The 12,282-nt window shown below is 42.7% G+C and overlaps 1 protein-coding gene across 1 annotated transcript in view; it reads right to left on the bottom strand.

The window, feature by feature from the left end:
* Positions 1-2,973: 2,973 nt before the first annotated feature.
* atp2a3 (ATPase sarcoplasmic/endoplasmic reticulum Ca2+ transporting 3) overlaps positions 2,974-12,282 on the bottom strand; it is a 38,070-nt gene continuing 28,761 nt past the window's right edge. The window contains exons 10-21 of the mRNA XM_084565209.1: positions 11,854-11,956; positions 10,841-10,972; positions 8,637-8,753; positions 8,316-8,534; positions 7,444-7,779; positions 6,360-6,580; positions 6,055-6,257; positions 5,131-5,216; positions 4,613-4,746; positions 4,014-4,131; positions 3,740-3,857; positions 2,974-3,420 (exon numbers count right to left, since the gene is read on the bottom strand). Coding sequence (XP_084421335.1) covers positions 3,377-3,420; positions 3,740-3,857; positions 4,014-4,131; positions 4,613-4,746; positions 5,131-5,216; positions 6,055-6,257; positions 6,360-6,580; positions 7,444-7,779; positions 8,316-8,534; positions 8,637-8,753; positions 10,841-10,972; positions 11,854-11,956 — 1,831 coding nt within the window. The 3' untranslated portion in view covers positions 2,974-3,376. The remainder of the gene's footprint in view (positions 3,421-3,739; positions 3,858-4,013; positions 4,132-4,612; positions 4,747-5,130; positions 5,217-6,054; positions 6,258-6,359; positions 6,581-7,443; positions 7,780-8,315; positions 8,535-8,636; positions 8,754-10,840; positions 10,973-11,853; positions 11,957-12,282) is intronic.

The following is a 12,282-nucleotide window of genomic DNA, read 5'->3' on the forward strand; positions in this document are numbered from 1 at the left end:
CCTACAGTAAAAGACACAAAACCCCAGTAACTGTTAAAAAACCAAACGGGAACAATGAAGAAACAACCTTTCTATTCTACAAAAACAGAAAAACCAAAACAAAGGAGATCCTAGGATACAATGTGCTCAAAAAAAAGAAAAAAAAAAGTTTCTCGTAAGTCTGTCTCTTGCCGTAAAGTCGGTGTCACTGATGTAAGTTATCAAAAAATTAAATATTATATACTGTATAGGTTATTATTACAGTAACAAGGTTCCATGCGATCATATTCTCATTGTCTGTACAGAGTTGAGGATTCAGTAGTAAATAAAAGGCTATACAGACCTAGAGTGCCTGGTGGCCAGAGTGCCAGCATGTTAGAGAGCCATGGAGACCTGCGACAGGGACAGGTGGTCGGCTGGATAGAGGCGCCACATTCTCATGGTGGTGAAAAACAAAACTTAAATAAATAACGGAAAGAAATTCTCTTAACATAAAAGCTGTTTTAAGTCGGATACGCATTATTTACTTGAGACAAAATCCAGCTTCTGGTCTAAAATGAAAGGAATAGTCCACCCTTAAATCTTAAGTTTGTTTCATATATCTGGTGATTTGTTTTAATGACTTTTTATAGTGTACTTTTCCAAATTTACATCATCTATGTCTATTTAAGTTAGTGATTTCCAACTGTGCGTTTCCAAGAATGACCCCAGAGAGCATGTGAAACTGGAGACATGGGGACTCCATGATGTCATGACATGCCACGCTAGTTATACTCTGGAGTAAGAAAAAAAAAAAAAAAAAAAAAAAAAAAAAAAAAAAAAAAACAGGGAAAAAAAAACACACACATCACCAAGCAACAGAATAGATGAATGCAACTGCATGCAGTACAGTAAGCACAAGCAGCTTGGTCTATAGCGTGTTTAAGGATGGATTTTTCTTCTGATCTTAGACCGTACTCTAAATCACACGGTTGAATCAGGTCTGGAAGCAAGTGAAGAGAGGAAAGAAGAAAGATCTGCACACTGAGTCAATAAATCGTTTCAGTTAAACCAAGAGGCCAGTGGTTGCTGTGTGACTTCACGGTTTCATCAGAATACAGTTGCCTTGAAGTCAGACAGAAACTACTGGCAGACATATTGTCATACTCAAATATTTGCTCTACAAAAGATCAGAGAACTAAAGAACCCAAATATCCTAGAGCACAAGGTGGCGTCGAGAAATGCATTGTTTTGTCTGACCAACACACCAGAACCCAACTACTATCATGTAAGAGAAAAAAAAAAAAAAAAGAATAGTGAATAGTGAGAACTTGAAACCACAACATATTTGTCTTTTGTAGCTGATAATAATAATAATGAAAAACTCCTAATTCAGAAGCAACTGACACAGTGTGCAGATTCCTGTTTCTGTTCCAGCACCTATACGAAGTGATTATTATTATTTTTTGTAATGTGCACACTCTCTTCTACCCTACAGTATGTGGAAGCAACAATAGATCAAAAACGCAGCTGACCCAGTCAACAGAGCACCAGAGCCCAACACAAAAACCCATAATTAAGACTTAAAAGACACAATCCAACCCCGTGGGTTCATTCAGTCAAATACGTTATTATTTAGTCATTATAAAACAATACCCAAAGGAATCGCCAAAGCACTGAGAGCAGGAGGAGCTGAGGGAGCAGCGCATAAAGCACAAACATAAAAGGGATTTCCTATTAAACATGTCTCAGACCAGGTGGACATTCAGAGTCTTTATAACCTCATACAATCAGTGGGAGTATCAGGGCACTAGTGGGGCACGTACGTGTGGAAGTGGGTACAAATAACTCATTAAAGGTTTGCAGAAACATTCATTTGAACCACATCTTCAATGTGGAGGTGCAGTGGGCTTAAGGCATGGAATTTTAATGGGCTTCATGTATAAAATGATTTGTGAGAGTGAGACGATCAAGCAGTCTACTTCCTTAACTTATTTTACTATATCATCGACTGAAATGCCTGAAAAGTAAGTCAAATTGGAAAAATTGATTCAAGTAAGGCTACACACGCACACATACCTTAGCGCTGCTTCGGGGGCACAGGTAACTGTATGAATTAAAGGTGGATAAACAGCAAGGTGCTCCAATAAAATGCCACAAAGCATTATCTTGTTGTTCAGATCAGCCTTTAATTTATACATTGAACAACTGGCTAAGGTATTTAACAGTGGAAACTTCAGTCGCAGAACAGAAGTAGGACATTATAGCGAGGCTAAACAGAACCAGCTGGAGGAGCTGGTTGCTGCACTCTACTGATATGCTGGTTTGGTTGATTTTTGAGGTTTTTATCTTTTTTTTTTGTCAGTTTTCCTTTTTGCCACATGTGTGAGCTGAAGTCAGCTCCTCGAATTAAGATCCTAATAAAGCGGCCGAGCTGCGTAAAGATATTCACACCTTAAGGCGGAGCCACATCTAAACACCCCAACTCAAAGAGGCCCGTCGGTGCCACGGACACGAGCCCACAGCTGCCTCCTCAAAAAGAGAGTGAGAAAGAGAGAGACGGAGAGAGAAAGAGAGGACATGGCAAGCAAAAGGAGAGGAATTCTGCATAAAACGCCATCAGCTGGATTTTCGGAGAGCAAACACAAAGGATAAAGGAGCAGCGTTGTGACATACTGGCCAGAGATACAATTGTGTTACGCTGATAAGGCCATGCTCCTGCAGAGCTAAGTGGAATTCACTGCCAGTAGTGTGTGTGTGGCAGTAGCCTTGGCAGCACCTGCAGCTTTTGTGGACACACATGGATACAGTGGCTCTCTCACGCTCACGCCGTTTTCAACCTCCGCAGTGTTGCCGATGCTCTTCTTTTGCCAGTGCGTCCGCCAGTCTCTTCTCCACGACCGGCTTCACCTCTCAATCTCTCTTTCAGTCTCTGGGCTGATTGAAAACACTCCCCCCCCGCCCACCCGATATTACTGACATCCAATCCCCTGTCCTCCCTCTCCTTCCCTCCCCAAGGTCCAGTTGCACACCACCATGTTTGTACTGTACAGTGAACAAAAAAAAATAAAAGAGCAGAAATCTTTAAAAAGTAGAGCCGTGGGCAGTTGTATCTTTTTTATATCTGCGGTTGTTTCTTGCATCTGCCAGTTTACTCCATCTCACACACACGCACTCATCTACTCTCTCTCTCTCTCTCTCACACAGACACACACACGTACAAAGCCATGCTCGCAGGAACACAACTGCTCTCTTTCTTGCACACTCGTTCTCATGCAAGCCCTGCTCATTTTTAGTGGTGGTTTTGTTGGACATGCAGGAGTGGGGAATGAGGGCAGGGGAGAGGAAAAAGGTTCCTAGCTCATAAAGGGAAGAGGGTAGCTGTGTGTCTAACTGTGAGTGTGTGGAGGGAGAGGTCTTAGTTCTGCTGCCAGGTCCTCCGGTATTTCTTGTCCTCATCACCTAGCAGAAACACAACAAAACACACGATTAGAGTGCATAGTAAGCCGCGTGATCCGTTTATAGCTTCCGGGTTCTACTAGAGAAAGCAAAAGGTACAAAGAAGATGGAGTACCTTTTCTCAGAAGGTGAGAAAAAAAATAATTTAGGCTGAATTAAAAATGCAGGAGAGAGGAAAAAGAGCAGAGAAAACATCAGTGGACAAAAAACTGAATTGATATCACAAACATATTTTCAGTAACTTCACCAACTTTAGGTATATCCGACTCAAATACAGTGGGCTTTAATTAATTGCAAACTGGACAAATAACACTCAGAATACCTTCTAGATGGTTCCTGGAGATGTATTTCAGGGCCTCATCCAGCAGGATGACAGGAATTGAAATCTTCAGGACTACAATCCACTGGGACCAGCGCAAAGGTGTCACCTGGAAGATCAGCTGGAGGACAGGGGAAATACAAAAAAACAAACTCAGCCTTGCATTTATGGCCATGACACTGTACGGATGACATATAATGGTGTAGGTGCGTTTTTCACATCATTGCATAGATACAGGATCCACCCTGACCCTCTAAAAACTTTCTTGTGTACTCACCGGCAGAGGCTCCACGTAGAGGATAAAGAAATGGAGGGAGAGAGAGAGGATGATGGCTCCCAGCAGCCAAATATTGACCCAGGGAGGCATCCTCACCAGGGACTGGTTCTCAGACAAACTATCAGGGAGAAGTTTCAATGGATCAAAACATGTTGACAACATAATTGCTCAACTTTGCATTGTTTGACTTGCCTTGAAGTTATTCTGTCAGACAACAAATAAATCTAATGTAGCACTTTAGGCAGTCCTTTGTTTTACAGTAATATTCTCTTTCTCAGATTATTACCTATGCGAGAAATTCACTTTTCTTTCTATAAGGAGCTACTGACAGATATGCTTTCTCCCCACGAAAGCATTAAAAGTTTTTTTAAGATGTGTGGCTAAGTTTGATTCCTTTGACAAACATGATATAAGAATGTGAACTTTATGAACAACATCTTGTTGCCTGAGCAGACTTGATGATGGCCGTTTGTCTGACATGTTATCCCTCAGACAGCTGTGTGATTTGTTGCTGTCTTGTTAGATGACATTTTCTCTTCTTCGTAATAAATATCTCACAGCTGTTACATCCCTTATCGTGACATCACAACAGAACTGACCTGTTGAGTGCGTTGAACATCTCAATAGTGACCAGCACAGACAGGGCCATGGTTGTGGGATAGCGGGATTCAAACACCTCACAATCTATGCCCTGGAACATGGGGTTCTCCTCGGTACACTGCATGAAGTGTCGCTGTGAATCGAGAGACAGAGTTAGTGTGAGTGTAAGCAGGAGCGTGTGTGCTCCTGCGTGTCCGCTGGCCGGATGTCACCACGACCTTCTGCGACCTGGTTTGATAGAACACAGATCTGATGGGGGAACAGCTGCAGAACTTGGCTGGCTTCCTTCCAGCCCTGTGTGCGATCAAACCACATGGGTCTTACTTCCCTTTCTATTCCTATCAACTGCTGGGATCACCAAACATTATTGTGTCCGGCAGCAGGGAAGAAAAAGAAGAGGGGGGTGCATATTATATGAAAATATTACAGGAAAATAAACTCGTATCCTCCAAGGACAGGACTGCGCTTCATCAGACAAAAGAAGACAGGCGGAACAAAACCACGTTTTGTGACTCACCAGCTGATAGAAAGACACTTGTGGGCCCTCGTCATCAAATAGATACCACCATGTAGCTGCACCCACTGTTCCAAGACCCACATACCCTACAAGAAAAAACATGAGATACATAGGATGTCAATTTATATTGTTCAAAAATAACAAGGAAGACAGATGGAGTCTGAAATTTGTTCTATACTGTACCATACGTTAGTGTACACAAGGAGTATGAAACCAACAAGAATTACTAAGCTTAAAGGGAGATTACAGGAGGATTAATCTTTTGTGATTTAAACTGCACAAATCTTGTAGAAAATCCCAAGAGGCTTTAAATTTAAAACAACTGCAAACAATGCTTTGCTGATCAGAAGAGAATTGAATTCAGTCTGGAACAGGTAAGTGATGGATTTGGAATGAAAAATGCATCAAGCTTTTATGCTTTTAAAAATAAACAGTAACGGATGTACAGAGTGTTCTTCCTTGTCCTGTTTGCTTGAGAAATTCTGCTTATTGAAAAATTTACTCACACAGATCACACACGTTTTCCACTCGCAAATAGCTTTCACCTAACCATTTAAATTGAAATTACATCTACAAATGCTACCTTTTTCTGGAAGATTTGAGGAATCCAACAACATTCTGTTGCCAGACACCACAGGACACCCTGAGAGGGGTCACAACTGTTTTGGAGGCACAAGGGAGACCTACACAATATTAGGATGGTGGTCATAATGTTAGGCCTGATCTGTGTATTGTGCTTAACAATTAATATATAACTAACTCTAGGAGTTGTGTCTTGTCTCAGTTATTATTTAAAGTCGCTGCAAGCTGAACATGTGTTCAACGCTTTGCTGCACATGCATCTTAACTCCCAAGTAGCAAGCAGTCTGTACTCTGACAGAACCACGTATTGATTAACAGTAATTCATTCAGAGCGAATACTACCTCCAATGGCCAGATATCTGAAGAAGAGCCAGCCAGAGATGAGTGGCTCCTTAGGGTTGCGGGGTGGTTTGTCCATGATGTCCAGGTCCGGGGGGTTAAAGCCCAACGCGGTGGCAGGCAGGCCATCGGTCACCAGGTTAACCCAGAGCAACTGGACTGGAATCAGAGCCTCAGGGAGACCCAGGATGGCAGTCAGGAAGATGCTGCGAACAAACACAGAAGATACAAACAAACATCAGTATGCCACAAGAAGCTGGAAAAAGTCCAACATGACATCTGTGTCTCAGGGCGTTTTTCCTTCTCACCAGACGACTTCTCCCACGTTGGAAGAGATGAGGTATCTTATGAACTGCTTCATGTTGTTGTAAATGGCTCTGCCCTCCTCCACAGCGGCCACGATGGTGGAGAAGTTATCATCAGACAGCACCATCTCAGATGCTGACTTAGCCACCGCTGTACCAGAACCCATGGCAATACCAATCTCTGCTTTCTTCAGGGCGGGGGCATCATTCACACCATCTCCTGTCTGGGTAAAGATGCAATTAGTTGTGTCATTAATGCTGCACAAAAACCTGAGTCACATGATTATATTAACTCCTGAATAGTAAACAATCCATGCAAAGCTAATTTTAAAATGAGGGATATTTTATAGACATAACTAGTTTCTAGGATGAGAAAACTGGACATGCCTCCTTGATAAATAAATGCGCTAACTATTTCTAAATCTTCAAATATCAGTTGCTCATAAAATATAAGGCCCATAATAAATCTGTGGTGACAATTATTCTTTCAAAAAGTTATGGGTCTAACGCACTAACAATGATTGAAAATGGACTCCTATCTCCCTATGAGAAATCTCATTATCCCTTCAGATTCAGACAGGATTAAGCCAAAGCTGAGGAAGTGAGATATTTATCTGTCATTGCAGGTCTTAAAGCAGCTTTGGATTGCACAGTGTGCTGGAGTGAGTCTGATAGGAAAATGGTGATATTGTTGTCTCCCTCCTTCCCTCCCTCCCCTTGGATCAACCGCTCTTCTGAGACGTATGTCAGATAGGAAGCAGCAGAGCGGACCGGAGATGACAGCTTTTGATAGCAGTGTCTGAGAGCAGCCTCGGAAAGGCATGAAACACGTCATGCCTCACTGGCCTCTTCTCATGCATCCCTGACACGTCATTCACGTAACGAACCAATGAAAAAGATGAAAATGTATTTTTGCTATAAGAAATATGAGAAAAATACAGTATACAATGTGTATATCTACAGACAGCATAGAAAGATGAAACGGGTTGGTGGGTGGGATGCTGAGTGGGCGCCAGTGCAGGGCTGGAAGAAGATGTATACTAGTCAGAGCTGCGAGTTGAGCAAGTTGGTATCCCCATCTCCTCACCATGGCAGTGATCTCATCGTATGACTGCAGGTATCCGACGATCTTGGACTTGTGAGCCGGCTCGACTCGGGCAAAGCATCGCGCCCGCTTGACAGCTTCTCTCTGATCCTCCGGCGGCAGATCATCAAACTCCCGCCCTGTGTAGGCCTTTCCTGTGACATCCTCATCCTCCCCGAAGATGCCAATTCGTCTGCAGATGGCCACGGCCGTGCCCTTGTTGTCTCCTGTGATCATGATGACCCGAATACCTGCCGCGTTGCACAATTTCACCGAACCGATCACCTCCTTCCTGGGTGGGTCGAGCATGCCCACACAGCCAACAAAAGTGAGCCCCAACTGAAAGGTGAACAAAGAGAGAGGGATTAGGTTTCACAGGACTATATCTGACAACGGGATCTCCATTTCTAAACAACAAAAGAATAGTTTCAGGACAGGAGAACTAAGAGTAAAAGGTCTATTCTTAAAGGAACAAAGGTTTAAGCACAGGGGTGATTCAAAGTAAAGACACACAGCAGCAACAAGGTCACCAAGAGAACAGTTGGGTAATATTTTATGAACATCTTCGCATTGGCTTCCAATCTCTTTTTGAAGTGATTTTTAAATGTATTGCTATTAAACTAAGCTCTAGTTGCTTGAGCGCCTCTATACATAGCCGATGGCCTTTTTCTCCTGTCTGCTACCTTAGGACATTGCACTAGATGAACAGATGAGGCACAGTATGGAGAGTCGGTCTTCTCTTAGTTATTTGTTTAAATGTTCATTTTTATGGATACAATTTGACTGATCTCATTAATCACAAGAAGAGGAATATGACCCAGTTGGACAACCATGATTTCCTACTCTTAAATATCAGAAGTTACCACAATATCTACCTCATACTCTGCAAACTTGCTGGAATTCTCCAGGTCCATGTCTTCTTTGCGTGGCGGGTTGTCATGCGTGGCCAACGCCAGGCAGCGGAGGGTGTCCCTGCCTGTCCCCCATTCCCTGATCTTAGACGTCAGCTGGTCACGCAGGGCTGGAGTGAGAGTCACCCTTGTCGTTCCAACCCGCAGATACTGACATCGCTCAAGCACACTCTCTGGAGCACCCTGAGCAGACACATTGCAATAAAGAAGATCATTAAAATGGTTAAGTGCAAATGGAAAATGTATGTTTATGCGTTTCTTTCAGATTGTATTATCCAGTCATGCCTTGATGAACATCTTGCTCTGGGAGCCCGGCTTGACGGGGGTGCAGTAGACAGACATGGACTTGCGGTCGCGAGAGAACTCAAGGGTGAACTCCTTCTTCATCAACTGCCGGATCACCTGGTGGGGAAAACAGTAGAAATGAAACAGAAGAAGGAAAATAAAGGGACAAAGTAAGCCTCCGTCAGGCTGGCAGCTGATGGGTGCCTGAGAGATCTGGCTGAGCTGCAGACATCTGAAGGATGAGCACACTTCAGACCCAACACTCATCCACCTTGCCGAGCTGCTGCCTCAGATGTGTGGCAGCATGTTGGACCTGGCTGAGAATGATTAGCAGTGACAGCTGGAATTATATGGAACAACAGTAGCAAAATGCTAATGAAAAAGTAGGCAAAATACAGTAAGGTTACTGTGAGAACATAAAAGTCAGAGGGAAAACATCCCTATCCCTCATATTGTATGGTGTGATCTGCATTAAATGTCATGTCTTCCAGTAGGTGTCTCCCTTGTTCTGTGGAAAGGGTGGAAGGTTAACACAGACAATGACACTCTGTCCAATCAGACAGCTGCATCATACACAGACTCTGTTGGGGGACTTATAATATCTGATGGATGCCTTGAAATTTGGCAGTATGACAGAGAGAGAGAGAGAGGAATTTTCCACCTCTCTTTGAGCTGTGTATGCCCAGAACAGATTTGGAAAATTAAGGAGGTCTCATCTAAAATTTTCTGAAGATGCATGCTATTGTTAAGTAAGGTCATGTGTTTATCCATCAAGCAGGTGCATTGGGCCTATGTAGAGGTTTAGTACTAAAAGAAAAAGAACATTCGGTGAGATATTACAAGGCTTTTTACACCGTACTCTCAGCAGAAAAGCTCATGACAAGCCGATCGGCACTAAAGCACCAGCATTAGTTTAGCAGATCTTATGGTCGCTCAGACACCTACGACATACTGTCATTATTGTCTTGTTTATGTTAACATCATTTTAAATATTCTGGTGGGAGACTTTTTTATCCCACAGCCAAGCAAACACAAGTTAACACTCTGAAGTCAAAGGTGTGCATCAACAATCTTGTGCCTTATTAGATTCTCCTAGTGTGAGGCACTAAACCCTGACCTGCCGACTCACTGTTCGATTCTCTGGATACATCTTTTTTAAGTCTAAATATCATCTGGCACAAATGTACAAGCAGGGGTACACTCGATCATTACTATAGGTCTTGTCCACAGGCAGTGTACAGTATGATATTATGGGCTGACTAATTACAGTCTTATTGGCGCTCCGTAGTGCAAAGCCTGCAGCCAGTTGTGGGAGTAAACAGTTTGCTCACTGTCGATGAATGAATGAATTAAGATGAGTAAGTTACAGATCTCCACAGACTCGGAGTATGCACATTTAATTGGACACGCTCCACAGATTTACTACTGCGTTTCTGTAACTGACAAGCTCACACAATTAAAACAGGAAGTGGAACTGCCTTGTGATCCACCATTTAAATGCCAAGAGCAGTGTTGATGCTACTAGCTCAATAACACACTACAAGGAGTTTATGGTGAAATCTGTTTTAAAGGATTTATAATAATTCTGTAAGGCCCTCTAAAATCTAATCAGATAATCTATCGCCTAATCTGTAAACCTGTTTTACTGATTAAACCAAATTAATTCAATAATTAGGAAATAAAAAGTTTTATGCCCAAATATTTGCCATTATGTGGAACATATCTGGGGTCACTATGAATGACAAATTGTTAAGGAGTTACAGAAATATGTGAGAAATCAGTATTTCATCATTTTTATGCAACGTCATGCAAGGATGTGCTCTATAACATTAGATCCTCATCTCAGTATTGTATAATGTGTGCTTTAAGTAGCCCTTGAAGTCTGTAAAGAGCTGTCATGTTCTCGACAATGTGTCACAGGGCATAAGTCACAGAGGAAGTGGGCCGTTGAATCAGCTGTTCCTTTGTGTTGTGCTAATATGGGCTTATCCTCAAACAAGTCTCAAGCAGAGATGAGACTAAACTTGTCGTTTTCGGTCCAAATGACCATTAATCAGACATTGCTAATTTCCCTACCTGGAGCCAATTTGTTTTTTTATTCCTTTTTTGCTTATATACAGACGTTTGCACCAAAACCTTTTAAATACGCATCAAGATCACAAGATCCCAACACAGGGTCACACTTATCTTCATATGTCACTTACCGAGTTGCAGGCCCCGGCACGTTCTACCTTGGGGAGTCCAGACACTTCCGTCTTGAAGACGTTCATCTTCTCCACCAAGGTGGTGAGAGCGGTTTCTGTGGCCTCACCCACCTTCTCGTAAACCCCTTTGGCCTGTAAAAGAGCAAAAAACACATTGCTGCCTGCATTCTTTCTTGAACTTCAAGTATTTTAAAAGACTTTAAGAGGAGAAATACTGTACACTTCTATTTGTCACAACCATTAAAATCAGAATAATTTAAAATGACATATTGTTTGTGAAATCTAAGCCAAATCTAACAGACCCATTGCTAAGAGCGACTCTCTTCTAAAATTATACAGAAATGACACAAACATGCTGAGAGAAATCTGCAGGTCCTTCACATCAACCTCCACTATAAACTTTGAGTCATACATGCAAAGTGGTTTTGAAATGCGTGCCCTTGCCAACTGAGAAGTGGAGTCGGCGAGATCAGGCAGTAATGGCACACCACGCATCATTTGTTTGTGTGACTGGCCATAGAGAGCAATAAAACACCTTCCTCCCCTCCAGCACTCGGCTCCTCCGCTCCCTCGCTCTCTCATTCTCTCACACACTCTAATTTCACACTCTGGCTTTTCATTCAAAAAAAATGTACCAAATTGGTGGCAAAGCGGCCATTTAGGAGAACAGAAACAGTTAACTCTAGGGAGGATTCGTGGTAGCTGAGAAGTGCCGTATCCCTGGCCTCTCTCCTCAGTGTGGTTACCATGATACCATGACGATGATGAAGAGGTGAGAAAAGCAATCCAAACCAGAGAAAAAGATTATACATCGGAGTAAAATTAGCTCAGCTGAAGAAGAGAAGGCAGTATGTGTGCGTTCAAGTGCTACCTTTTATGGAGTCTATGCATACTTTGAGTGCACGAATGACTTGCAGGAAAAAACCTGTCCTACACAATGCTGAGTGTGTTAAAGAAAGACCTATTTTGCATAGAAACTTTGTATCGGTGTTGTATCTGTGTGTGTTAATAACCTCATTGTAGTCCAGAGAAGAGTCATTGCACATAGAGCACACAGTGGCCAACTCCAAAAGTCCGTCATAGTCTCCACACTGGACAGGCTTGTTTCCTTTGAGTCTGGAAGAAAAACACATACACAAAGACACACAGAGGCATCACTCACAACACCAAAACTCTTCACAGTTCACTACACCTCAGACACAGTAACGTCATAAATATGTATGCAGTGGGGATGACAGTTGTTTAGCATTCCAAAGTTGACTGGCGAAACATGGGCTGTACGGTAGGAAATAGTGGATTTGTGTGTGTGTGTGTGTGTGTGTGTGTGTGTGTGTGTGTGTGTGTGTGTGTGTGTGTGCTCCTGACAAGCAGTGCTGATTGCATGACAACCATGGATCCCTTCCCACCAGAGACTGCAACCGTTGCTAGTGAAGCTCCCACAC

This window comes from Chelon labrosus, assembly GCF_963514085.1.
Source record: "Chelon labrosus genome assembly, chromosome: 17".
NCBI lineage: Eukaryota > Metazoa > Chordata > Actinopteri > Mugiliformes > Mugilidae > Chelon > Chelon labrosus.